The sequence below is a fragment of the Nicotiana tomentosiformis genome, chromosome 2 (genome assembly GCF_000390325.3).
Source record: "Nicotiana tomentosiformis chromosome 2, ASM39032v3, whole genome shotgun sequence".
Classification (NCBI taxonomy): domain Eukaryota; kingdom Viridiplantae; phylum Streptophyta; class Magnoliopsida; order Solanales; family Solanaceae; genus Nicotiana; species Nicotiana tomentosiformis.
The window spans coordinates 23363483-23389184 of record NC_090813.1 but is presented as its reverse complement, the minus strand read 5'-3'; the positions used below and the strand labels follow the sequence as shown (position 1 = coordinate 23389184).

The following is a 25702-nucleotide window of genomic DNA, read 5'->3' as shown; positions in this document are numbered from 1 at the left end:
AGTACTATAGTTTATTGAATAACTTTACAGAATAACAAATGAAACCATATAAAATCTCTCACTTTTGCACGTCTCAAGTACTAAAGATTAGTCAAACTAAACAACTTTGATTAGTATATTTCAGTTTATAATTTGTTCAACATAACAAGATTTTAATTTGGTATAAGCCACCTTAAGAGGAGCCTTTCATCAGAATATGCAACTTTTTTGGTCTCGAGATTGAGTTGTCATTACCAAAAGTATTAGAAAATCCAATTCACAACTTAGTTTTCAACTAAACGTCTTGTGTAAAATTTGTTCCCCACTTTCCTATAACACTTGAGTTATCTTTTTTAACAAGTTTTTCATACTATATATGCATATATGGTTGTCCTCTTTTGCAACATCCGGAATTATCAAGTTTGCAAACGTCCAAAATTGCTCAAGCTGTGAATAACATGTTTCCAGGATTTATCTTTAGTTAATAAACAAATAAAGAAACTATAAAGACGTTGAAATAGGAAAACAAGCTTGAAATAAACTCTCTTTTTTTCTTCTTTTTTTTGGCTCTGTCAATACTGTTTTATACGGAATTTGCATTTATATGAAAGAGACATCCTTTAGAAGGGTGAAGATTAGAAAAAATTCATCAGTGATAAAGGTGTCTAAATGCAATCCAATTTTTCCTAATAAAGGAAAAAGGAAATATGATATATCCCCAAAAGAAACGTAGTTGCAAGTTAGCCAATTACAAGTGAAATTTTCCTTTAAAACCCTTAGGAAGGAATTATTATATCTCAAAAATAATGCATTTAAGTTTATTTATGAGTAAATCACTTCGACTGACTTACAACGATCTTAAGTTATATATATTTATCAATATTCAATAATTTATTAATATAGATATACAGTATAAGGAACCCGATCCGCCTCTTATTGTTTGTCAATCCAAAAGGAATAACCAAGAAGGGTAAAGAGTTAGAAATTAAATTACTGGTGGATTCGCACACATGAGATTCCATTTTGTGAAAGGTCGTTTATTCCTTCTTAATATCAACTTTACATATATTTTAATGGAATCCATTTTAATGGTTTGAATCTATCAAACTGGTAAAATAGAAAGTCAGACGGCTATCAAATTCTCTGTATGGTACTATTTTTAACACTAGTGGATGAAAAAAATATTCATTGTTAATCCTTTCTTTCAAGTCAATAAGAATTCCAAGTCCTAACAATGCATTATTGCTTATGTGAAATCAAAACAATATATGTGGCATACATTGCTGTACCTTTTTTGTAGACATAAATTTCTTCAACTTATTATCCAAAAAATGTACTAACTGCCAGTGGCAATATACATGTGAATCTCCTCAATATATGAAAGAACAAATTTTTGGTAGACATTCAAAGTAACCTCTCTTATCACCTCCAACAAGCAATCATTTTCCTCCTAAATTATACAAAAGCTAGAACTCAAGAACCACCCTGCACGTTTCCCTTGCTTAGTATAAATTTTATATTTTATAGTATATAGTAATTTTAAAATTAAAAAAAAAGAAGAAGCTAAAAGTTAAATCTTTATACGTCACTTCAACCAACGTTTTAATCTCAGTGGAGAAATTAAAGTAGATACTATCGCATTCATTTTCAAAAAGGTCCATTTTCAGACAAACCATTTCATCAGGATTTTAACGTTTACAATGTAACTTTTCTTAAACGAGACAAACCGTACTTAGCCCAATGATTCCAACACTCACTTGATTGCCTCATAGGATAAAAACAAGTGCTACTTCCTCACAAACTACTATTCCCGTGAGATTAAAACGTTGGTTGAAGTGACGTCTGGTGATTTAATTCTTTGTCTTTTTTGTTTCTATCTACACTTATATTACTCCTTCCGTCTAAATTTAAGCGTATACTTTTTTAGTTTATTTCAAAAAAATATTTTACTCTTTTAATAAAAATAATTTAATTTAAACTTCTCATTTTATACATCAACAATTTATAGTGAATCAAAATTTCATGACTTATTTTATATTATAAATTTCGAAAGATTTTTCTTCTTCTTATGATCACTCCATATCTTGTCAAACTAAACTGAGACAGAAGGAATTTCAACATAATTTCTTATTTTTGAGAACTTTTTTACTCCTTGTTCGTTTTTTTTACTCCATGTTCTACTCAATATGACGTTTTTACTTTTGGTTTGTTTAAAGGAATACTAACGTTTTCTTATATGTGAAAAATCATTAATTTTAAATATTTTTATTTTATCCATATTAATATATTCTTATATCCATAAAAATATCATGACATATTTACTCTATAAATTCTAGTAAGATGTTGACATGATCTATCCCTTTTTTTTTTTTTGACAATTTGTACATATTTTGGTCTATATTTAAAGAGTCCTATTATATTTTTTCTTTTAAATTTGTGTTTTGTCAAACAAAAACTACAAACAAAAGCGTTATAACTTGAACCACTTCCACAATCGGCAACACCTCCCCTCCCCTTGCGAAAATCTTCCTCTCGTAAATCGTACGACGCCACTATATACACAAACAAACCTATGGTTCACAAACTGGGAAAACTTCTCCGGTCCCCTCCCTCTCTCTGGACCCATAATTCTCTCTTTTGACTTTCTTCGGTTCTGTGTTTAGACTACTTATAAAATGTCAACCGGTGGCACCGCCACCAATTCCGCCAGCGGTAGTCCCCGAGTGGGCGGCGGACCCACCACCCACCACCGCCGCCGTGTCGCCGACACCATGAACGACCCCGAAAAATTATCAGATCATTTACAAATCGGGCTTGATTATTATGGTGATAATAATACAAATATCAACGCCGGTGGAAACGTTCATCATCACCATTATCACCATCACCATCATAATTCGATAATACGTTACTTATTAGCGTGTAAATGGGTGCCAGAAAATATTGTATTTAGAGTAGAAGAATGTTTATTAAGTATTGGTACAATTATGGCATATTTAGGATCAAGAAAGAATATGGTTCGTACCATATTTGGGTTGTTATTGGTTTTGGTGGTTTTATCTGTATTTCTCAAGTTTTCTATTATGATGAATGGTAATGTTGAGGATGTAAATAATGGGAATCTCATGAGGAGAGATAATGGACTTTTTGTTCTTCAGAATTTAAAGAATGATTGGATTAATGCTCAAAGAGTTGTTTCTGAAACAGAGACCACTGCCTTTTCTGCTTCTGAGGTTGTGCAAAAACGTCAGATGAAGGAGTTACCTGTAAGTTGTGCAAAATCACTTCTTTCTCTCTTTAGTTTTACCTTTTTCTTTTTCGCACAGTTTTACTTTTTTTTTTAGCTTTACCTTTTTCCTTCTAAGTTAGAATAGTGAAAATATTACCTATTTTTGGTGTTCATGTAAAATATTACCCGGTATATGTGCTGGAGTTATCTGGTACCCGGTGCGATAGTTGAGGTGCGCGCTAGTTGGTTTGAACACCACCGTCATGGAAAAAAACCAGCTTTTACTCTGCATTTTAGTCCAAAGCTTGACATACTTCTTAAAAAGGTGAATTTTTAGAAATAATAATTTTCAGGATGAAACTTATGTAACAATTTTATTTTTCATATTTTTAACTTTTATGGATAAAATTAGGTTTGGCACATTTTCTGATAATTGTTTTACCTGGAAGGATGGACGTAGTAGGCAGCAATAAAGCTAAAGGTTGTATGTGGGCAATGGCTAACTGGCTTTAGGGAATGATTAGGTGACCGTTCTGGACCAAGTATGTTGGATATTCTGTTTATTTTTTGGCTAATTAAATGAGATATTGACTTTCTCTAGTTCAAGTTACTGTTCTCTGTTTAGCTTTTTCAGTAAATCTCCTGAATTAGAACCTTCATTACTACTCTATTTCCAGTTGATTGCTTATGGAAGATGTTTTGCATTGAGCAAGATATGGTTTCTCGTTTCGATTACTCGCAATTTTTAGGCTTGATTGACATATCTAAAGCACTTGTTCAATACTTGATTGTTTTGGACAGGTACCAGAAATATGGATGAAGCCATCTAGTGATAATTACTACAAATGCATTGCTCGGCCTAGGAATCGAATAAGTATGTCAAGCTTTTAGATCTTGAATCCTCAATATTCACTTTGTTCCAAATGGATCAGTTTCATTCCTACTTTGTGTATGCTTACATTTGGAATATTTTAGGAACTGGCTCTTCGACCAATGGATATATCTTGGTTCATGCCAATGGAGGATTAAACCAAATGAGAACAGGGGTGAGTGAAGCTTCAAGCTGTTTATTCCATATTTCAAGCTAATGTGGAGATGTAATTTATTAAGCCTTATAACAATTGTTGTTGGATTACTGCAGATATGTGATATGGTGGCTATTGCAAAGATTTTGAATGCCACTCTGGTTCTTCCTTCCCTTGATCATGAATCCTTTTGGACAGATCCCAGGTTCAATTCTTTAGTTCTTCTGATCAGTTTAGATTCGAGCATGACACGTCTCGGAACCTTTTTGTTTTAGTTCTAATCCCTTTCCATTTGTTGCAGTGATTTTAAAGATATTTTTGACTGGAGACGCTTCATTGACGTTTTAAGAGAAGACATTGAGATTGTTGAATCTTTGCCACCAAAATATGCAGCTGTGACCCCCCTTCAGAAAGCACCTGTGTCTTGGTCAAAGGTCTGTAAAAAGAACTGCAGTTAGAATGCTAAAACTTTTTGCTTGTTGGAACTAAAATTTGATGCTTTTCTGCAGGCTAGTTACTATAGAAGAGAGATTCTTTCTTTACTAAAGAAGCATAAGGTGATACAATTTACCCACACAGATTCAAGGCTTGCTAACAATGGCCTGGCGTCCTCTATTCAGAGGCTTCGCTGTCGAGCAAATTATGAGGCTCTACGGTACACAAATGAGATTGAGGAGCTTGGAAAGAAGTTGCTCGATAGACTTAGAGATAATGGTGAACCATACATTGCTCTCCACTTAAGGTAATCTCTCTAACATGGCGTCCCTTCGTCAGTTTCTCAACAATTCCATCTTTGGATAAGTTACTTAGCATGTATGCAGATATGAAAAAGACATGCTAGCCTTTACTGGCTGCAGCAACAATTTGACTGCTGAAGAGGCTGAGGAACTTCGTATTATGAGGTATCAAGTGAAGCACTGGAAAGAGAAAGAGATAGACGGCAATGAGAAGCGACTGCAAGGGGGCTGCCCTATGTCTCCTAGGGAGGCTGCATTGTTTCTTAAAGCAATGGGCTATCCTTCCATGACTAGAATATATATCGTCGCTGGGGAAATTTATGGCAACAACAGTATGGATGCGTTTCGGAAAGAGTATCCCAATGTTTTCTCTCACTCAACTCTTACAACAAAGGAAGAACTTGAGGCTTTCAGGCATTATCAAAACCGTCTTGCTGCCCTAGATTATCTCGTAGCCCTTGAAAGTGACGTCTTTGTTTATACATATGATGGTAATATGGCAAAGGCCGTACAAGGGCATAGAAGGTTTGAAGGATTTCGAAAGACCATAAACCCCGACAGGTTACTATTATATTAAGATTTTCATACTTCCTTTGTCATTACTTAAATTATCTAGGATTTGACCAAACTCACAATTTTCTTTTGGTATTTCTCTTCATTTCAGACACAATGTTGTAAGATTGGTTGATTTGTTGGATAAGGGTGCGATCTCTTGGGAAGAGTTTGCTTCAGAGATCAAGGCGTTACATTCCAACAGATTAGGAGCTCCTTACCTTAGACAAGCTGGAGAATTACCAAGATTAGAAGAAAACTTTTATGCTAATCCTTTTCCAGGTTGTATCTGTGATAGATCTTTGATGGAAGTGAACAAGCAGAAAATTAACAAGAGACCGAGTTTGAAAGCTGCTACACAAAGATAAAGGTTTATATTCAAGTTGGTAATAGGTTGTAGATTAGACAAATGCCAGCATATGATCTTACAATATATTCAAGGGGCTGCCAAAATTTTGGCCTTTTATGCATTTTAGTATATTAGGCAGCAAGCAGAATCAAAGAGGAATTTCACCATATGAATTACTTTGATTAACAAATCTTAAGCCAGCAAGCAACTTTGGAAGCAGAGACGGTGGCTAGTAAAAGAGGCAGATACAATACAGGTACTCAAATCATTCTTTACTGTGCAGTATAGAATTTTATTCATTTTCTTAGTATTTATTATGATTTGGTTTTTGTAATTAGTTTATTTATTAGGTTTTCCACAGATTCATATGTAACAATTTACGAAAATTATTATACACGTCTTTGTACACGGTTGCTGAGTTCTTCATCTTCATATTTGTCTGTCTTTTCCTTCTCATTCCATTATGGATTGAAAGATTTACTTAGTAACTGTTTGCATTACTCCAGCTGCTATGATTATGCATAGATAATATTTCTTATTCCGAAATTCTATATAATGTCAAGAAACTCTTTATATTATTAACTCTTCACGCTACGAACCAAAACCAAGCAAACCTAAATACAGATGATTAGTTGTTTCCTTTTTGCTGATATGTTAAGGACCATATAAGTAGTAGAGAAGAATGAAAGAAATATAAGCTTCAGCACATCTCTATTAGCGTCTATTTTGGAAACGTTAAGGAAACAGGTAGATTACCGTAGACTTGTGCTTGAAAATACGTTAAGAAAGACAAAATTTTGAAAGGTTATATAAGATGCACAAAACTTGTGTTCCATTTGTTGAATTGTGTGATCATCTTATCTAAAAACTTAAAGGAGACTACACTTCACTTACTTTATTATAACCTGCTCTGCTACTACGTTGAATACTGTGATTCTATCATCTAGAAACATAAGTTGTTTCAGACAATACAGTTTTAGTTAGTCATTATTTCTCATTTCTCATTTTCTTGCACTATAGAAGTGAAGTTGGATATGAACCTGCTAGATTTGTAATACATAGAAACGTAACCAGACATCATCTGTTGATTTTGATATAGACAGAAAGCTAATAAAGCAGATGCGGGACCATAATTCAGAGTTTGGATTTGCTCTGGTTCCTTTATAACGTACTCAAAATACATAAAGCAACATTATGCTATTACTAAGAATAGCAGTGACGACAACTGGAGGCAAGCCCGACATTTACTTTAGTCTGATAATGCTTTCTTATCGTTGAACCTGCATCCTTATCTTGAGCCCAACAGATTCTGGTCCTAAACAAAACTTATTCATCAAGTAAGGTACTGGTTAAATTTGGAAAGATTCATACGCCATTATGTTTCCAGTTTTGTGCTATGATGTCAATCAAATCTACTTTAAATAGGATTGTGATCATTGCGTTGATGTTGGATAGGATAGTGAATTTAAACAAGTCACATGATTATGTTATGACGTTTACTAAAGATTCAAGTTCTCCAGTAAGTTAAGCAGTTTCTGGTTAGGAGAAAGAAAAATAACCAAGAAAAAACATTGGTACTAACGGAGATTGTTTTCTTGAAAGAAGTCACTCATACGAATGTGGCATTGAGAGGTCCGCGGACCTGCAAAATCCCCTTATTTACGGAGTACTAAGTTTTAGTACTAAGTTTACGCAGAGTGCGAGGCAGCATCAGTGGTTGATTCCACGGCTCGAACCCGTGGCCTATAGGTCACATGAAGACAACTTTGCCGTTGCTATACAGTCATTTACATTTTGCTAAAAGGAGACTTGAGAGCATGTTTATTATAACACAATCAACAAGTGGCTGAATCTAACAAGTTACTATTAATGTGGAAACTTGACAGTGTTTTAACTTCATATCTTGCCGTTCCAGCTTGAAGTGAGACTATCAATAATATGGTGCTGCAACAAAAGAATATAAAGAGGGAAGAACAATAATGAAAACTAATTAAGTGTTCATCCATACAATCAAAATCATAGATGGAGATGTCAAAACTTAAGAATTGAAATGGACTAATTTAGGCTGCAAGAATAAGGCCAAAATATCTTAAAATTTGTTACAATAAGGTACTCTCAGTTCCCAAAAGGATAAAACTAACAGAACACTTGTCTTTTTCCTATTGTTTTAACTCGGGAACGCGATTAAAACAACATTCTAACGTGTGATATGAAACTTGTCATGATATCTTGCATTGTATCTGCTTCACAAGCAACTAGGTCAATATACATCTATGTAATTAACATTTATACAGTGTTTTGTATGATAATTACGCTTGGATGAAGTGGTGAACCAAATGGTTGAACTGCTTGAGATGGGGAAGCGAACTGAGAGTTCTGAGAAAGAAAGAATCTCATATCATATGCTACACAGGCTTTCCATATTGGAATTTTTCTTTTTCCCATAATTGGCAAATGAATAACTAACGCTCAATTGGACAACAGTATATTTTAACTTGTGAAGGGGACGTTGGCCCCTAACTCGTGGGCAACACCAACACCGGGGCTGAAATAGACCGAACCTCTCCTCAAAGCGACAATAGTAGTCTGGCCTCATACACATGGGAAAAACATCTCACGCCACATCTCTATCATCATCACAACTCACCGGTGCCCAACTAATATCAAGTACTTAACATCACATACGAAAGAATGGAAAAAACTGAACATCACATACGAAAGAATGGAAAAAACTGAAGATACAGGCTTCAAGTTGAGATAAAGTCGCACGACAAATAATTAAGAAAGGAAAAGTTGAGGAAAGGTAAAGTTATCTCCGTGTGACCTATAGGTTCGAGTCGTGAAAGCAGTCACTAATGCTGAGATTAGGATAGACTATCTACATCACACCTTTGAGGTGCGGCCCTTACCCGACCCTGCGTGAATACAAAATATTTTGTGCATCACTTCACACTGGTGAGCGGAGTTTGAAGTGAAAATATAGATCAGAATAAGGACTTACCACATTAGATGCTTGCAAAACTGCATCAGTTTTACTGCTTTACTATGGCAAAGTATAAAAATAAGACAAAATATGTGCTAATTATAACTATGAATAATTGACACTAGTGTATGCAAAGACATTGTCAACAGCGTAAACATATAAACAAGAAATACACAATTCAATAATAAACACCAGATAAAGTAGGTTCATGTCACGAGCTAGCTTCACAGCAGTCTCATGTTTTTCTTTACTACACCATTTTCAGCTCACTCAACTGGAATCATAACTTCATTGGTCTTAAATGGAGGAATTGTCCAAGGAGGATTATACCTAGCCAACTCATAATCACCAATTATCTTATACCCATCTCTCTCTAAACATTTCCTTAAATTCTCCACTTTCTCTTTTACCACTTTATCACTTGCAGTCCCACTAAACTGCACCACACCAAACTTCCTTTCACCTTCTTCTTTAATCATCACTCTCTCATCCAACGGCTTAGGTGCCTCTTCAGCTTTTGTATACTTTGCAGGTAAAATAAACTGCATCGTCACCATATTGCTCTCTCCGTCACCATTCTTAGTCACTACTGGTGCAGTCATCGCGATTTTTTCGGACGATTTGGTGATTACAGGAGCTGTCATGGCGATTGTTTCAGGCTTAGCGTTTTGAGGATTGCCCAGTGCGCCGATGTAATTGGCTAATAGCATAAACCCACCGTCTTTGTTTCCTTTGAACTGGGTTGGATCATATGTGACTTGTGCTATAACAGATGCTGGGTATTTGCGGATTTCGTAGTCAGCTGTAGATTGAATCAACTCGTATTTTGGTGTTTCCACACAGATCTTACCCAAAATCATGCCCATTTTTGTGATGGAATGGGAAATTAGTTATTGAAAATGGAATTTGAGAATGTTTTGATAGTAAATGGGGGCTGTGAATTGTTACATATAAGGGAAGAAAAGAGGAAGCTTCATGTGGGAATTCGGAAAGAGACGATCAGAAGACTTGGGAAAGGGGTTTTGTTTGCTGCAAAATGAGTGGCGGCAGATCAGGGAAGTATGCTGTGGAGTTTGTTTTGCCACGTTTACACCATAAGCTGGTGGAGATAAACCTATACAGGAATAGTTTGTGCACTATTTGTGCACACAGTAATTTTAGTATCGCCGTTAAAATTGACTTGCTCTGTAAAAGGTTAAACCAATCTGCATTACGAAATCAGGTGCTACATCTCCAAAACTTTAAATTATCAATACTTCTTAAAATTATGATTAGATGTTCTATATGTCGGGGCAAATGGTCTTATGGACCGTTATAAATTTATTTTTAGTTTTTGTTACTCCATTGTAATGTTCGGGGCAACTTATTTTTTGTTTTTTTAAAATCATAATTTCCCTAATTATTATTCATAGTAATTATTCAATTATTACTAATTTATATCGCTTGTATTCAAACGTGCAACGAATATAACTTGTGTCAATTGTATTACGAATACAACATGTATCAACTATATTCGTTCGCGCAACAAACATAACATGTATCAAGTGTAACATCGACTGTATACAAGGGTGTATACAAAGGATACAACCCGTATCGACTGTATTCAAACACGCAACGAATACAACTAAAACGAAATACAAAAATATAGAAACTCAAGACATCCGCTAACTAAGCGGACGCTCTAACCAACTAAGCTACGAGAGCTTGTTGCTCTCTTATTTCAGTTCAAAATAATTAATCTCTCGTTTGATGAATTTGTTATAAAATTCAAATATAACTATGAATGGTAAATTTGCTGAAAGTATAGCTACGGATAGTAAATATAGTGTATATGTTTGACGTGTCGCGTAATTTTCACTTTTACACATGAAAATTTTAATTTTACACATAAGAGATCTTAAAAAACAATTTCTTAGAGCCTGTTTGGATTGGCTTAAAAAAGTAGTTTTTAAGAACAAGTGCTTAAAAGCACTTTTGCTTGTTTTCTAAGAGCCCGTTTGGATTAGCTGATTGTAAATAGCTGATAAGCTTGAAGTGCTGAAAATTATTTTTAAGTGTTGAAACTGATTTTTTTAAATAAGTATTTACGTGTTTGGATAGACGTGCTGAAACTAATAATAGTTGATGTGTTTGGTAGAAAAGTGTTGATAAGTTGTTCTTTTATTAAAATGACTAAAATATCCTTAAAAACTTTACAAAAGGTTATAAATTAAAATATTTCTTTGTAAAGAAAAAGATGAACAATGAATATGGAATGAAAAGAAAGTTAGAAAATTGATTTTGTAAAAAATATTTTGTAAATTAGAAAATATTATTAAGGATAAACTAGTAAAAGCCTTGGTCAAACAGTCAATCTAAAAGTGTTTATAAGCTAAAAAGCCATAAGTTGGGGGTGACCAACTTATGACTTATGGCTGATTTTAACTTATAAGCACTTGGCTTATAAGCATTTTGGGTATTTATCAAATGCGTAGGTAAGCCAAAAAGTGCTTATAAATTAGTTTAACCAGCTTATAAGCTTAGCCAAACACCCTCTAAATAAGTAATTATGTGTTTGGATAATAGTGCTGAAGCTGAAAAAAGTTGTTGAAATGTTTGATAAACAAGTGCAAGTAAACACTTTTTCTGTTAAAATGACCGAAATATTCGTAAAGCTGTTAACACTAAAAATAAGCTTATTACTACGACATCCTTAATGTAAAATTAACTCAAATACGAACTAATTTATGTCTTAATAACTCTAAATTAAATTAATCAAATAAGATTATTTTTAATAAATATAAACTGAATTCCAATAGAATTGTAACATGCTTTAGTTCTGAATATTCAACTAAAAAATAAAACTATTTATTTCTAGAGTGAAATGAAAAAAATGAATTAATGCCAATAAAACTAATGCCTCAGCCTTTTGCATCGTTTCTTTCTTTTTTCCTCGACTAGTTCTCACATTTGTCTAATGTCAGGTAATTAAGGGTCTTATTAATTACTTATAACAGAAAAAATAAAGCTACTTATTTATTATAATAATATGAAGAAAGATACCTGCAACCTCAGAATGGGAGATGGGAAAAAAATGACGTTATGACTTAATTAGTAAAGTAAGGGTATTTTGTAATTTATATAAAAAAAAAGGATGGATAATAAGGTTAATTATTTGGTTAAGTGAAAAAGCAATAAGTTGGATATACCAAGCTTGTGGCTTTTGGCTTAATTCAGCTTAAAAGTATTTGGCTTAAAAGTTATTTTTAGGTTTGCCAAACACTGGAACAAGACAAAATGTGCTTTTAAGCTGGTTTGACCAGCTTTGAAGCCAATCCAAACACCTCTTAATTTCAACATTATAAAAATCCATAGGGCTTATTTCCCTAAAGGTTCTCGATGTAATCGCTTAAATTTGTAAGGCTTAGGCCATCTCCAACGGTGCTGCATTTTGCCATAATGGAATCAGTTTTTGGAGAAATTTGGCTCCAATGCTCTCCGATTCTTGGCTGCAAAATGGGGGATGAATAGTGTCACTCCAAATCCTCCATTACTATTCCCTGTTAATTTATTATTATTTTTATTATTTAACTCTTTTAATTTTTCTCTTTATATATACCTAATTATGTTTATGTAATATATTTATATTATTAATTTTACATCTTAACTTTGGCGTATCATTTTGATAAATTAATTTTCATGCATTTATTATTTTTATGTAAAATTGTAAGTTAATTTTATTATAAGTTATAATTGTACACAAAATATATAATCATCTCAAAAAATAAATGGTGCAAATATAAAATATTAGATGTTGCTAAAATTGAAAGGTACGAATATAAAATATTATATTTTGTTAAAATTGAAAAGTAAAAATTGAAAATACATTAAATAAAAATACATTAAAATTGAAAATACATTAAATTAAAATACATAAAAATTGAAACTACGGTAAATATCATAATAACTTAGTGGGGTTCTATGTCATTTCGAGATACACCAAAGATTTCACTTTTATTTGAATTATCTGTTACTATATATAATTTATAATATTTATTTACAAATTATATTATTTAAAAATTTATGGTATAAAATAATTTTATATTAAATGGTTATATAAGAAAGGAATATCAATTATATGTGATGAATATATAAAAAAGAAAAAAAGATAGAATTTCTTTAATAGAAATAAGAAAATAATATTTACATAAAAGATAATAATATAATTATTTTACTCAAAAAATCGGATAACAATTGAATTTATACGCGGTTTTAAGGATACGTGATCCAATTTGATACAAAGCGGAAAACCAGGGTTAATACGGAAAACTAAGCAGAAAAATAAACTCAAACCATGCAGATTGAATAACTTAAGCCTCGTAGGATTAACTTCATTCGAATTTAGGAGAGATATTTCCGGAATATTATTGAAGCCAAAACAATATGAACAAAGCTGAGAAGATAGTATGTTGTTCTTTTAAGTATGTTACCATGTCCTATGAATTACTCTATTTTCTTTATATATACCGGGAGATGAAACCTTTAAGACATTATTTTATAAGGAATTATGTAGACCTTGGCTCCCTTTTTTACTTAATCCCATAATTTTCCTCATAATGATTGGTCATGGCGAGAATCACAGATACTTGTCGTGTGAGTGGGTAAAGCTTTTGTTCGAGGCCGTTAGAAGCGGGGTCGGTCGTGCCCCGATAAATTCGAGGGCAAATCTGATGGTCTCGTTCGAACTTTGATCCTCGATATCGAGCTCAGTCACATCTGTAACTTCGATCTCTTACGCAGGTGCCGAGCCTTGACCTATTGTTCTAGATACCTCGATCAAGCATAGAGCTTGGTTCTACCCGCATACAGATAGTCCCCTCATTTTTCGGAGAGTAAGCGATTAAAAACGATATGAACCCTTGGTCCTTACTTCGATAAATCTTGATGTCGAGTACATGACATAAGGATATTGAAAACGTCCCGTCACTCCAGTCTTCGAGGCATTAAATGTATGTCAATTGACGGTCGGCTACCTTGGGAGATGAGCCGCCGCTTAAGGAACCTATAAATACCCTTTAATCCTTTTGTTTAGAACTTTTACGCTCACATCATTCTTGCGTTCTAAGAACTTCAACTTCTTCATCTTATGGTTTTCTCATTTCCAACCTCAAAGCTTCCCCTTATCAACAATCTATTTCCTTCATTTTTTATAAAAATGGCAAAAACTTCCAAGTCTGTTCCTAAAAAATAAGCACATTCTTCTTCAAATCCTTCTGAAAACGCTTCTCATGCTGCTACTAAGGAACTCCCTCTGAGATCATACATCCCTACTGGGGCTGATTTCAAAATTGAGAACACGCCCATGGTACCAGGTCGATGCGAACCAGTCCTTCGGTACATATGTACAATCACGGACAGTATCCTTGATAAGGTTAAAGAGGATTGCAACTGGGTAGGCAAACACATAGTGGTCCCTACCCCTGAAGAATCAATTACCACATACGTGGAGGGTTTCTTGAGTGTTTACACTTACCATTTCACGTTAGGTCTTCTAGACCCGATTATCATAGCCTTTTGCAAAAGGTATGATGTGATGCTCGGGCATATACATCCTTTATTTTGGAGGACCGTTATTTTGCTTCCATTCTTCGTGAGCAAGGTCTAGGGATGTCCATTCACCATCGATCATCTCATGCGCCTATACAGCCCTCGACTTTACCGATGAGGGTTAATTAAGCTTGTACGCCGAGCCACCAAGACCTTGTTTTGAGTATCGACGAGGATCGAGACAGGGCTATTTAGGTAGATTTGTTCAAGTGAGAACCTAGGAATTAATCTCGGCTGCGGACATGTCGTTCCCTGAGAAATGGAACATGAAACATAAGTTTAGCTTTGCCTTCGGTATTCCTTTTATTTCTTTTCATTCTGTTTGGTTTCTCATCGATGTTATGTGATGCAGTTGTTGCCCAAATGCCGAACCCCGTTCCTGAACTTAAAGAGTGGGTCGAGGGCATCGCGACATAGAGACCTTACTCTGAGCGTTTATGGCGTGAGCTATCGAAGGGCCGATAAAAGGCTTGTAATCATGGTAAGGGTTTTTTCCCTAATAATATATCTGATCTCATTTTTTCATCATCAGTCTCTGATCCATTATATTTCCATTTTGCAGGTTTACCAAAGGATGTCGAGATGAGGCCTCCATCGACTGATAACGATATACACACTGATCTCCCTGCTTTGAAACAGGGTAAAGAGAAGAAGAAAAGGAAAGCTTTGAGCCCCCCGACTTCTAAAAGTAAAAGGTCGAGGAAGCGATCTTTTCCCAAACCTAAGAAAACCAGCGCTCGAGAACTTTCATCAGACTTACTAAATCATTTGAGGGATGAGTCCGAGGAAGAAGAGGATTCTGAGTTAGTAGCCCGCGTGAGAAGTGGATCCGAAATTCCTCGAGCCGTGGAGGCCGTAGTAGATGAAACAGTGGCCGAAGTCTCCGAGAGGGTCAAGATCAATTTGGCCCGAGCCAGTGGGGTCAAAAAATAAAATGTGACAGGCACATCCCGGTCAGAAGATAACATACCCAAAGAGGCGCTTGGGGTGATGGACCTTTCTGGGTCGCCTTCTTTACAACTTCTATGATAAACGAGGCCCAAGGAGTAGCCGATTCTTTACATAATTTTTTCGACGACCTAGATTCCATTACTTCAGAGGATGTTACCAGTTTGGGCGACTTATCGGTACCAAAAAAGACATCATCCTTAGAAGCCGTCAGTCCTTCTTCAAGCCCACGATTAGTGAACCAGTTCCCAGCTCCCAGTATTGATCCTACTCGGAGACGGGCAATTTATATGTCTATCCCGGAGGATGCCCGGGTTCTTTCTTCTCCGGTGGGGATTGCCAGTTATCTTTGGTGCCTGGTAACCGAAGAGGATCAAACTAAAATGAACAAGGTAGAGGTGCCCTACCTATTCAACGAAGCTTAACATGGGCTGAATCGGGTAATTTCGAATGTCTCTTTATTATGTACCTAGCTTTCATCATGAATGATTATAACTTTTTTTCTTTGTGTTTGTAGGCCTCGGTGCTTCATCACGAGGCTTTCCTTCGATGTCGGGAGGAGTCAAAATGTTTTGAGTCCGAGACCCGGGAGCTCGCCGAAAAGAGGGATGCTTATAAGCTCCTTAATGAAAAATCCCAGGTTGAGTTGGAGGCGGCTCGTAGGGAATATTCTAACCTGGTCGAGCAGGTAAGAATAGTTTTTGAAGTTAGTGACGATGAGCCGAACTTGGTAGCTAACGATCCTTGCCCGCAGGTTCAGAAAAAACTCGACATGGTCAAGCAGCTCCGAGGGGAGGTGGATACGGTCAAAGGCGAGATCGAAGAATGGAGGAAAAATATGGATCTCTTAGCCTTGGGGAAAGAGACTGCCCGGACACAGTTGGCTTCTGTTGAGGTTCAGCTTCGGGCTATAAAAGAGAAGAACTTGGCTCAGGCCAAAATGATCGAGGTACTCCAATCTCAGTTGAGCTTGGTTGTTTTTAGTCAAGAGAATCTGGCCAAGGAACCCGAGGCTGCTAAATCAGAAGTTATCACGGCCCGGAACAAAGCTTATAAAAAAGTGGCCCAGTTCAAAGTTGATGTCGAGGCTATCTAGGAGCAGGCAAAAAACATGGTGAAGAATGCGAGGTGGGAATCCCGAAGGGAGACCTTCGAGGGAGTTTCGACATATTTACTAAAATCGAGAATGCCAAGATATGCAAAACCAATGCTCGGAGATTAGCTTTTCCCGAGGAGGATTCTAAGGCGTCTGAAAGGTCGGATGAGTCTGGTAGTGAGGGAGACTCCGAAGGTGATGAAGCAGCCCCCGGTGAAGACTAGGCCATTCAAATTTTGTACTCTTTCTTTTGTTTAGGCAATTTGGCCTTTGTATATGATATGTAACGGTGCTATTCCGCCTTTGTAAAAACAAAACTGAGATATATATAAGGTTTTCATAGCTTTCAAATTTCTTCTTTGATTTATTATTTATTTTCACAAAGGTCGAAATGCCTTAGCATGTAATAATTAGGTTGTGTTCGAAGGTTCGAACAAACCTTGCCCTTATCGCCCTTTTGGGTTAAGGCTTTATAGGGGTTCGGTGTTATCGATAATTTTTCCTCGAAATATTTTAAGTTTATATCCTTGCCGAGGGTAATCTTTAGAACCGGGCAATGCTAAATAAGCTTTATGCCCTCGAGTGTTTTTAACTCGTAATGGCCCTAGCCTTTAATTCGGGCAATGCCAAATAAGCTTGATGGCCTCGAGTTTTATTAACTCGGACTCAAGACATTTAGCAAAGCGAGTGCCAATTTTTTCAGGTGGGGATATCTAGTTTCGACCTCACCCAAGGTCCAGCTAACATAATAAATCGGAAATTGCGTACCTTGTTCTTTCCGGACTAGGACTCCACTTACTGCTATCTCCGATACTACCAAATACAAGTACAATTGTTCGTTTGTCCTCGGTGTGTGGAGAAGTGGCGGGCTCGATAAATACCGCTTAAGTTCTTCCAAGACCCGTTGGCATTCCAGGGTCCATGTGAAGTTGTTTTTCTTCTTCAACAACGAGAAATATTGGTGACTCTTATCGGAGGATCTCGAGATGAATCGCCCCAGGGCGGCAATGCGCCTGGTTAGCCTTTACATGACCTTCACGTTGTCTACTACCGTGATATCTTCAATAGCTTTGATCTTGTTTTGGTTGATCTCGATTCTAGGTTGGATACCATGAATCCGAGAAATTTACCCTATCCGACTCCAAACGCGCATTTTTCGGATTCAGCTTCATGTTTTATTTCTTCAATATACTGAAGGTTTCCTGTAGATGCTTTAAATGGTCCTCTGCTCGCAGGGATTTAACCAACATATCATCAATATAAACTTCAATTGATTTTTCTATTTGTTCTTCAAACATCCGATTTACTAGGCGTTGGTATATGACACCGACGTTTTTTAATCCAAACGACGTTATATTATAACAGTATGTGCCATTTTTAGTGATGAAAAAGGTTTTTTTCTGATCATCCGGGTCTATCCATATTTGGTTGTACCCGAAATAGGCATCGAGAAAACTGAGGATCTCCTGGCCGGAAATGGCATCGATCATACGATCGATTTTGGGCAAAGGAAAAGAGTCTTTGGGGGACACTTTATTCAAATCTTTGTAATCTACACACATTCTTAGTTTATTCTCTTTTTTTTAGGGACTACCACTACGTGTACTAGCCAATCCGGGTATTTAACCTCTCGAATGGACCCTATTTTTAGGAGTTTAGATACCTTGTCCTTGATGAAAGCATTTTTGACCTCGGACTGGGACCTCCTCTTCTATTTGACCGAATTAATTTTTGGGTCCATGCTTAATTTGTGAATGGTTACTTCTAGTGGGATCTCTGTCATATCAAGATGGGACCAAGAAAAATATTCTATGTTAACTATAAGAAATTAAATAAGTTTTTTCCTAAGCTTGGGAGTTAGTCCCGTGCCCAGGCATACCTTTCGATCGGGCAAATGCTTTATTAATACAACCCGTTCCAGATCTTCAACCGTCGATTTGGTGGCATCAGAATCATCGGGGACTATAAAAGATCAAAAAACCCCATAATCATCGTCTTTGTAGGTCCTTTGCTTATCTGAGTGGATCGTTACCGGGATCGGTAATTCCTATTTGGCCTCAGCATTGATTTGGTTCCTTCGGTGTTGTGAGCGTCGATATCGGAACCACTTCTTTGATGGCAAACATCTCTTTTGCGGACGGTTGTTCCCCGTAGATTGTCTTGACCCCCCCTGGGAATAGAAATGTTAACACTTGGTGAAGATTTGAAGGTACTGCCCTAATGTGGTGGATCCATGGCCTTCCGAGAAGGGCATTGTACCTCATGTCCCCTCGATTACATAAAACTTGGCCTTCCGTATGATCTGGTAGTGTTGACTGGTAATGTTATCTCTCCTACTGTAGTTCACATGCAATATTGAACCCATGTAGAACTCAGACTGCATGCGTGATGTCACGCGGCGCCTTCCTAAAGTTCTTGGGAAGGGCGACGTAAGGCTAAGCAACTGATGTCAGTGCGGTTGCTATGCGCCAACCGAGGTCCTCGCCGTACGCTAGACTAGATTGTTAGTGCCGTACGGGAAAACCAATGTCGTGAGCAATTGAGCAGCGGAAAATGAGCAATTGATGATGAAAGCTGGTGATTGTATTGATGATGATGAAAGCTATTATAAGATGCAATGCGGTGTCGGGGGGGAGAGACACCAGTACAGAGAATTGTTTGAATGCTTTGGTCCCCCTTAATAATGCTTAAAGAAATAAACCAAAGTTACATGAGTTGACCTAAGAAAGCCGTAGAAGCACACTGAAAATGAATGAAGTAAAACTACTCTATAATTATAATGAAAAGGACTTAGTCTTCTATGGAAGCAAGTCCGATGGCAGCAACTTTGTCTTGAGCATCAGGGTTTGCGCGCGCATTGCTGTGGGCGCGCGCGACACTATTTGGATCTGCCAGCGGCAGGGCGCTGGTGCTTGGCATTGGGTCTGCGCGCGCGGCATTATCGGCGCGCGGCGCTGATGGCATTCGCTAGCCGCTGGGCACTGGCACTAATTATCGGTGGGGCAACAGAGGCGCATGCTCGCTTGTCACTTGGCGCTGCCGAGACCACGGGGCCGACCGTGGTGCTAGGCGTTGGGAGGCTTGCCGGTACGCCACGGGGCGCGTCCAAGGGGTCATGGGTCGATGATGGAAAGCAGCCCATGACATTCTCCCCCACCTGAGTTGGCGACGTCCTCGGAGCCTTACCTGCCGAATGATGATGATTGGTCAGGCTCTTGTTGGCTGGGAGGTCTGTTCCCCTCGGTGTTGTGAGATGTCTTTCTGAATGATCTTCCATGCATTTTTGAAATAGCCCGAGGCGGCTGATATGGAAGACTGGATGGATTTTCCACCAGGCTGGTGTGTTCAGCTTGTATGTGGATTTCCTGATGCGCCTTTCAATAGAAAAAGGCCCGATGTAGTTTTGCAATAGGCGAGGATCTTGGGTCCTCTTTGCAAACAAGTTCCGCCTCGGGGTTCTTACCATCACTTTGTCCCCTGCTTGATGCTGGGCAAAGAGACGGTTTTGTTCGGCATACCTCGTTGCCCTCTCTTGGGATTTGACAAGATAGCTCCGTACTATCTTCAAAGTTTGCTCCCATTCTGTCGAGAAACTGGCAGCTCGATGAGATGATGGCATGTCTGGTGCATTCACATTTTGTGGGAGTAGCGGTTGCTGTCCGGTAACAATTTCAAAAGCGCTTTTGTTTGTATGGGCGCACTTTTGTGAATTGAAACACAGCTGAGCAGCATCCAGAAGCTTCACCCAATGTGTTTGTGACCCGGTTGCAAATTGGCGGAGATATTCCTCCAGCATGTCATTGAACCGGTCTGTTTGATCATATGTTTGCTGATGATGATGATTTGAGTTGTAACTCAATTTGGATCCGAGGCAACTGAAGAGTTGGGTCCAAAACTTGCTAGTGAAGCGTGGGTCGCAGTCACTAATGATGTTGCTGGGCATACCCCAATGTTTGACAACATGAGAGAAGAAGAGTCGAGCTGTATCTTCTGCTGATATGTTCTGTGGGGCTGCGATGAAGGTAGCATACTTGGAAAATTGGTCTACTACCACCATGATGGTTGCATGATTTCCGACCTTGGGTAATCCTGAGATGAAATTCAGGGAAATGCTTTCCCAAGGTCTCTGTGGGACAGGTAGCGGCTCCAAGAGTTCCGCTTGTGCTGAGTGATCCGACTTGTCCTTTTGGAATGCTTGACAAGTCTTCACAAAATGAGGGGCGCCATGAGCTGTTGGACCCCGATGATGTGATGTCTGTTTGATGATGTTGAGGGCAGCCAGAACTGTGGGTTCAGGTCTATTGGTTCCCTCCTTAAACTGCATGGCCGTGATGTTTCCAGCAGCCATCTTCTTGGATATGCACGGTATAGTGTGGGGTCTGGCCCCGTTGTCTCCCATTATTAGGAGCATGTTGGCATATGGTACCAGGATGGTGTTGGTCTGCCTGAGGAATTCCAATCCCACTATCAGTTCGAAGCCATCGATGATAGCTATGTGTAGGTCGAATATTCCCTTGTATGGGCCAAGCCTGATTGGCACTTCTTTGGCTATTCCACTCACTTGGTGAGATGGAGAGTTGATAGCCTTGACACGACCCTTGCATTTTTGCACTACTAGAACGAGGCGTTGCACCTGAGTTGAGGCCAGGTAGTTGTGGCTAGCACCCATGTCTATCAATGCCCGAATAGGTCTGCCATTTACTTTCATGTCAACGAACATTAAGGTCCTCTTTTTTGATGTGGGAGGCCTCTCGTCCGCCTTTCCTTTCCCTTTCTTATCGATTGGGAATGCCTTCTTCTTGGGGTTGCCAGCACTAGTTCCCGCCAAGGTATCATGAATGGAGCTAACAAATGCGTTGAAGGCCCCTGCCTGTTCTTCGCCGACTGAGTCATCCTGATCTGACTCATCATCGTCAACAGTTTGTTGAGCATTGATTTGTGTATTGGGGCATTGATTGTTCCAATGTTCCCCGCCGCAATGACGGCATTCTGATGGGGGCTTTCTCCCCTGATTGTTGTTGACTGATGCAACATTGTTGCTGCTTGAGGAAGGAGTCTTAGATTTGGATGCACCTCGATCTCCTCCGTTTCTATTGGGGCCACCGTTGCTAGGTTGGCTCCCGTTGTATCCACCTCGGATAGGCGGCTGGGGCCTATCCTTCTGAGTTTCCAACTGGTAATCCCCAAGGCACTCTGCAGCTTGAATGGCCTTGGGCAGGGTATCTACCCGTTGTCTTTGCAGCTCCATATGAGCATGAGGTTTCAAACCTTCTATGAATGCAAACAGTTTGTCTTTGTCCCCCATATCCCGTATGTTTAGCATGAGTACGGAGAATTCACGCACGTAGTCCCGCACCGACCTGGTGTGAGGGAGTTCACGCAACTTTCTCCGTGCATTGTATTCCATGTTTTCGGGAAAGAACTGTAGGCGTATGGCGGACTTCAGTTCTGCCCATGTCTGGAGAGTATCTTCACCAGCCCTGATGGCTTCATATTTGACTCGCCACCAGAGTTTTGCATCGCCTTGAAGATACATGGCAGCAGTTGCTACCTTCTTGGATTCCTCCAACTGTCCAACGGCATCGAAGTATTGTTCGATGTCGAAGATGAAGTTTTCCACTTCTTTAGCGTCCCGGGCTCCGTTGTATGGCTTGGGCTCCAGAATTTTCAGCTTTTGTGGCATGGGGGCAATGTTCATGGCACCCCTGATGTGGTTTTCGCCTCCTTTGAGCAGGCTTTGAAGGGCAGCATTGACAACATTGAGGTGGCCTTTCAAGTTGTCTATGGTTTGCTGCATGACGGTCAGTCTGTCTGCCTCTAGTTCCCGATGGGCTAAATCCTCGGCACGCTCCTGTTGGAGGTCCTCAAATTTGCCATGAATTTTGGTTGCCTCGACGGCAGCCGTTTCCCGGTCTTCCTCAGAGTCTTGACTGATGTTTGCTATGTCAATTTCTGCCTGCCGCATTCTGCGGTCCAAGTCATCCTGCACTAGGCTGGTTTTTAGATCAGGAAACGTATCCACGATGGGCCGTAGTGCGTCAACCATCTCTTCTAGGGTCGTGATGCGATCCCCGTAATTCACCATGGTCAGAAATGGTGATGATGATGGCAACGAGTTCCCTCGTCCGATGTCGAGCCTAGGCTCTGATACCAACTGTCACGCGGCGCCTTCCTGAAGTTCCTGGGAAGGGCGACGTAAGGCTAAGCAACCGATGTCAGTGCGGTTGCTTGTCACTTGGCGCTGCCGAGACCATGGGGCTGACCATGGCGCTAGGTGTTGGGAGGCTTACCGGGACGCCACGGGGTGCGTCCAAGGGGTCATGGGTTGATGATGGAAAGTAGCCCATGACAGTGATCATGTTTTGTAGACCGAGCTGTTCTACAACCTTCGATCAAATAATGTTGGCCGATATACCCGGATCAATTAACACATATTTTATTCTAGTGATATTTATGAGTACAAATATTACCAGAGCATCATTGTAAGGTTGTATGATCCCTTTCGCATCCTCATCGCTGGAGGATAAGGTTCCTTCAGGTATGTAGTCTCGAGTTCGTTTCTCCCTGGTGACAGAAATTCTGGTGTGTTTCATCATTGGCCCTTGTGGGATGTCGACTCCACCAATGATCATATTTATGACGTGTTGAGGTTCGGTATCTTCTTGACCTATTTGTTTGTTAGAATCCCTGTTTCTAAAGTGGTTCTTGGCTCGTTGAATTTAACTCTAGTTTGGGGGACCAAAAGGATGACAAAATCCGGAAAGAATTGCAATTTGGAGGCTTGATGTTACATTCCAAGCATTTCTCAATATTGAAATTGTGTGGTGATATGAGAATTGAACTACACGAGTCAACGAGGGATTGAGAAGAGGAGAGGTAATGTCTATACATCTTACAATTTGAAGGTACAAGAAGGCAAAATGACATTCCTCATGTGAAAGCCAATAAATGCAAAATGAAGCAAATGGCATTTGTCTTGATCATCAACTTACCACCCACTGCTGCTCGTGGTCACAAGGTTGATTCCAAGTTAGGTGCCCAATTCATATCTTCCAAGTGGAGAAAAAAGTGGTAAAGTTGATTCGCGTCGTACCACGACGTAAAATGCAGCGTTTGGTGGGAAGCAACCCATCGTTTTCAATTGTTGTTGTTAGATATTTATTTTTGTAGGTTAGTTATTTTTGTTGAACATTTTGTTGTGTGTGGGTGTGTCTTAGAGTGCAGGGAAAGTGATGAAAAAATGGCTAAGCTTGCTTTTCTGCGGCAAAATAATGCGATCGCATTGTGGTTATGCAGACCGCATATTGGTCGCGGAATGAGTTAAAAGTTCGTTAGCTATGGTCGCTCAAAAAGGCGGTGGAATGCCAATTCTACAGACTGCATAACGGTTATGCGACTAAAAATGCGGTCGTACATTGGCCAAGCACACACCTATCATTTTCAAATATTTTAGTCATTTTTGACATTTTCTTTTATAGAATAGCTTAGTTTATTGTTTTTGACTAATCTGCCATGTTTTAGAATTTTTGGAGTTGATTTGAGCAGGTCTAAGTGCCCGGAAAGCCTAAAACCAGTAGCTGAGGAAAATTGCAGAGAACCGCGATCGCGTGAAAGCAAAGTGTTCGCGTAGAACAATTATTTCTCTTACCTTATTCGATCGCAGAAGAGGAAACACGATCGCGACTGTGAGGGAAATTTTTGTTCTTCGCGAAATCTGGACCATTATGCGATCACATTTCACCAGGTAATTGCCCGTCTAATTAAAATACTGGAACTAAAGAACAAAACCACTTCTGCCCAAACAATAGAAGCAACTCTTTCCTACTTCCACATTTCTCAAAATCATCTCAAAACTTCCTCTCTTTTCAATTCAATATTAATATTCAAGGTTTAATCTCAGAGGTATGTGCTTCGTCACTCTACTCGTCTCAACCCAAAAGTTCAGCCTCTCGCCCTTCATCTCTGCTGTGAAAAAATCAGACTCGGATGTGTTCAATTCATACTTCATCAAAAAGGTGAATTGCCTGATTTTGGATATATATTTTGGGCATGCGAAGAAAGTGCCCAAAACATGTCTTCTTAAATACTTTTAGCCCATTAGACAGGAACAGCATGGTCGGATAATGTTTGAAACCTAAGGATACCATAATCAAAATCATGTGGTGCAAAAAAATGTCCGATTTTGTACCAAATGAATAAAAAAGTTAATAAAACATGTTTAAAGACAAAAAATAAAATAATAATAATTCTGCTATATTTTATCTATAGCTAGAAAATAGTAATACATTGCAGACAAATAAATTACAAAATTAATAAACAATAACAACAACTGAACTACAGTGAAGCTATAAATGAACTGACAATTTTATGTTTAGAGCAAGAAACTAGAAAGTAACCTATATTTAAAAATTGGGGGAAAAACAAATAACTAGACATAATATATACAATTTGTTTATAGAAAATGAAATTAACATCTACAAATAGAGCAAAAATTAACCAATAAAACCAACTAAATCATGTAATACATACCTTAACAAAATTAGTTTAAATAATATACAACAAATCTACAATTTCCTGAAATATGTATAAAAATTGATAAACAACAAGAAATATACACAATGTAGACAAAATTTCTAAAATTACAGAACAAAAAAATATAGATACCAGGATGAGAATGAAAACAACTTTCTAGAAGATTTTTTAACCTTCTTCTTTTTTGAAGGTTTGCCAGTAGGAGAAACTTTGAATTTTTTTTTTGCAGGTTTCAGAATAACTTCTTTTTTGACGAAATTATCATCACGAGCAATTTCTTTACCCTTCCGTTTTACTGATTTAGCAGATGTCAAAGTTTCAGCAGCATCCATGTCATGCTTGAGTTTTGTTCGAGCCTCTGCCCTAGCTTCACGGAGGGAAATCTTAGACTTTCTATCTGGTGTTGCATGTCTGGATTTCACCATTTTTTGGGTAATTCCTGTGAGAAAGCACCCAAATTAAAAGTAGGAATATCACAATCAGTAGCTTTTTTAGGGCTTTTTCTCGGAGTTCTTTTCTTCTTCATCGTAAGGGAAAGAAAATTAGAAGCAATAACGATTTCGTTGGGATTTTGAGAGAGAAATCAGAAAATTTGAGAGAGATATTGCAAGAGATTTTTGAACAAAAATGGAAGAAAGTGTTAATGGAGGAAGAGGATATCAGAATCGTGGGGGTGTGGGCAGAGA

The 25702-nt window shown here is 38.2% G+C and overlaps 2 protein-coding genes across 3 annotated transcripts; one reads left to right on the top strand and one right to left on the bottom strand.

Moving 5' to 3' along the window:
* Nucleotides 1-2444: 2444 nt before the first annotated feature.
* On the top strand, nucleotides 2445-6279 carry LOC104119287 (O-fucosyltransferase 19). Of its 2 annotated transcripts, XM_009630743.4 has the most exons (9): nucleotides 3119-3245; nucleotides 3658-3750; nucleotides 4010-4082; nucleotides 4184-4254; nucleotides 4350-4438; nucleotides 4535-4667; nucleotides 4743-4975; nucleotides 5055-5531; nucleotides 5635-6279. In XM_009630743.4, exons 3-9 carry the CDS (start codon nucleotides 4025-4027, stop codon nucleotides 5888-5890), a joined length of 1317 nt encoding a protein of 438 aa, XP_009629038.1. In that variant the 5' UTR covers nucleotides 3119-3245; nucleotides 3658-3750; nucleotides 4010-4024; the 3' UTR covers nucleotides 5891-6279. The 2 variants fall into 2 exon arrangements, with proteins under 2 accessions (XP_009629037.1, XP_009629038.1); XM_009630742.4 differs by lacking the exon at nucleotides 3658-3750 and having other exon boundaries at nucleotides 2445-3245.
* A 2702-nt stretch (nucleotides 6280-8981) lies between these two features.
* On the bottom strand, nucleotides 8982-10248 carry LOC104119288 (heme-binding-like protein At3g10130, chloroplastic). Its single transcript, XM_009630745.3, has one exon. It carries the CDS (start codon nucleotides 9718-9720, stop codon nucleotides 9121-9123), a length of 600 nt encoding a protein of 199 aa, XP_009629040.1. The 5' UTR covers nucleotides 9721-10248; the 3' UTR covers nucleotides 8982-9120.
* Between the last annotated feature and the right edge of the window lie 15454 nt (nucleotides 10249-25702).

Coding starts and splice junctions, on each gene's coding strand:
- LOC104119287 (XM_009630742.4), top strand. CDS start 2,655: ATGTCAACCGGTGGCACCGCCACCAATTCCGCCAGCGGTAGTCCCCGA. Junction 4,439..4,534: donor TCCTTTTGGACAGATCCCAG/GTTCAATTCTTT, acceptor CATTTGTTGCAG/TGATTTTAAAGATATTTTTG. Junction 4,976..5,054: donor TACATTGCTCTCCACTTAAG/GTAATCTCTCTA, acceptor GCATGTATGCAG/ATATGAAAAAGACATGCTAG.
- LOC104119288 (XM_009630745.3), bottom strand. CDS start 9,720: ATGGGCATGATTTTGGGTAAGATCTGTGTGGAAACACCAAAATACGAG.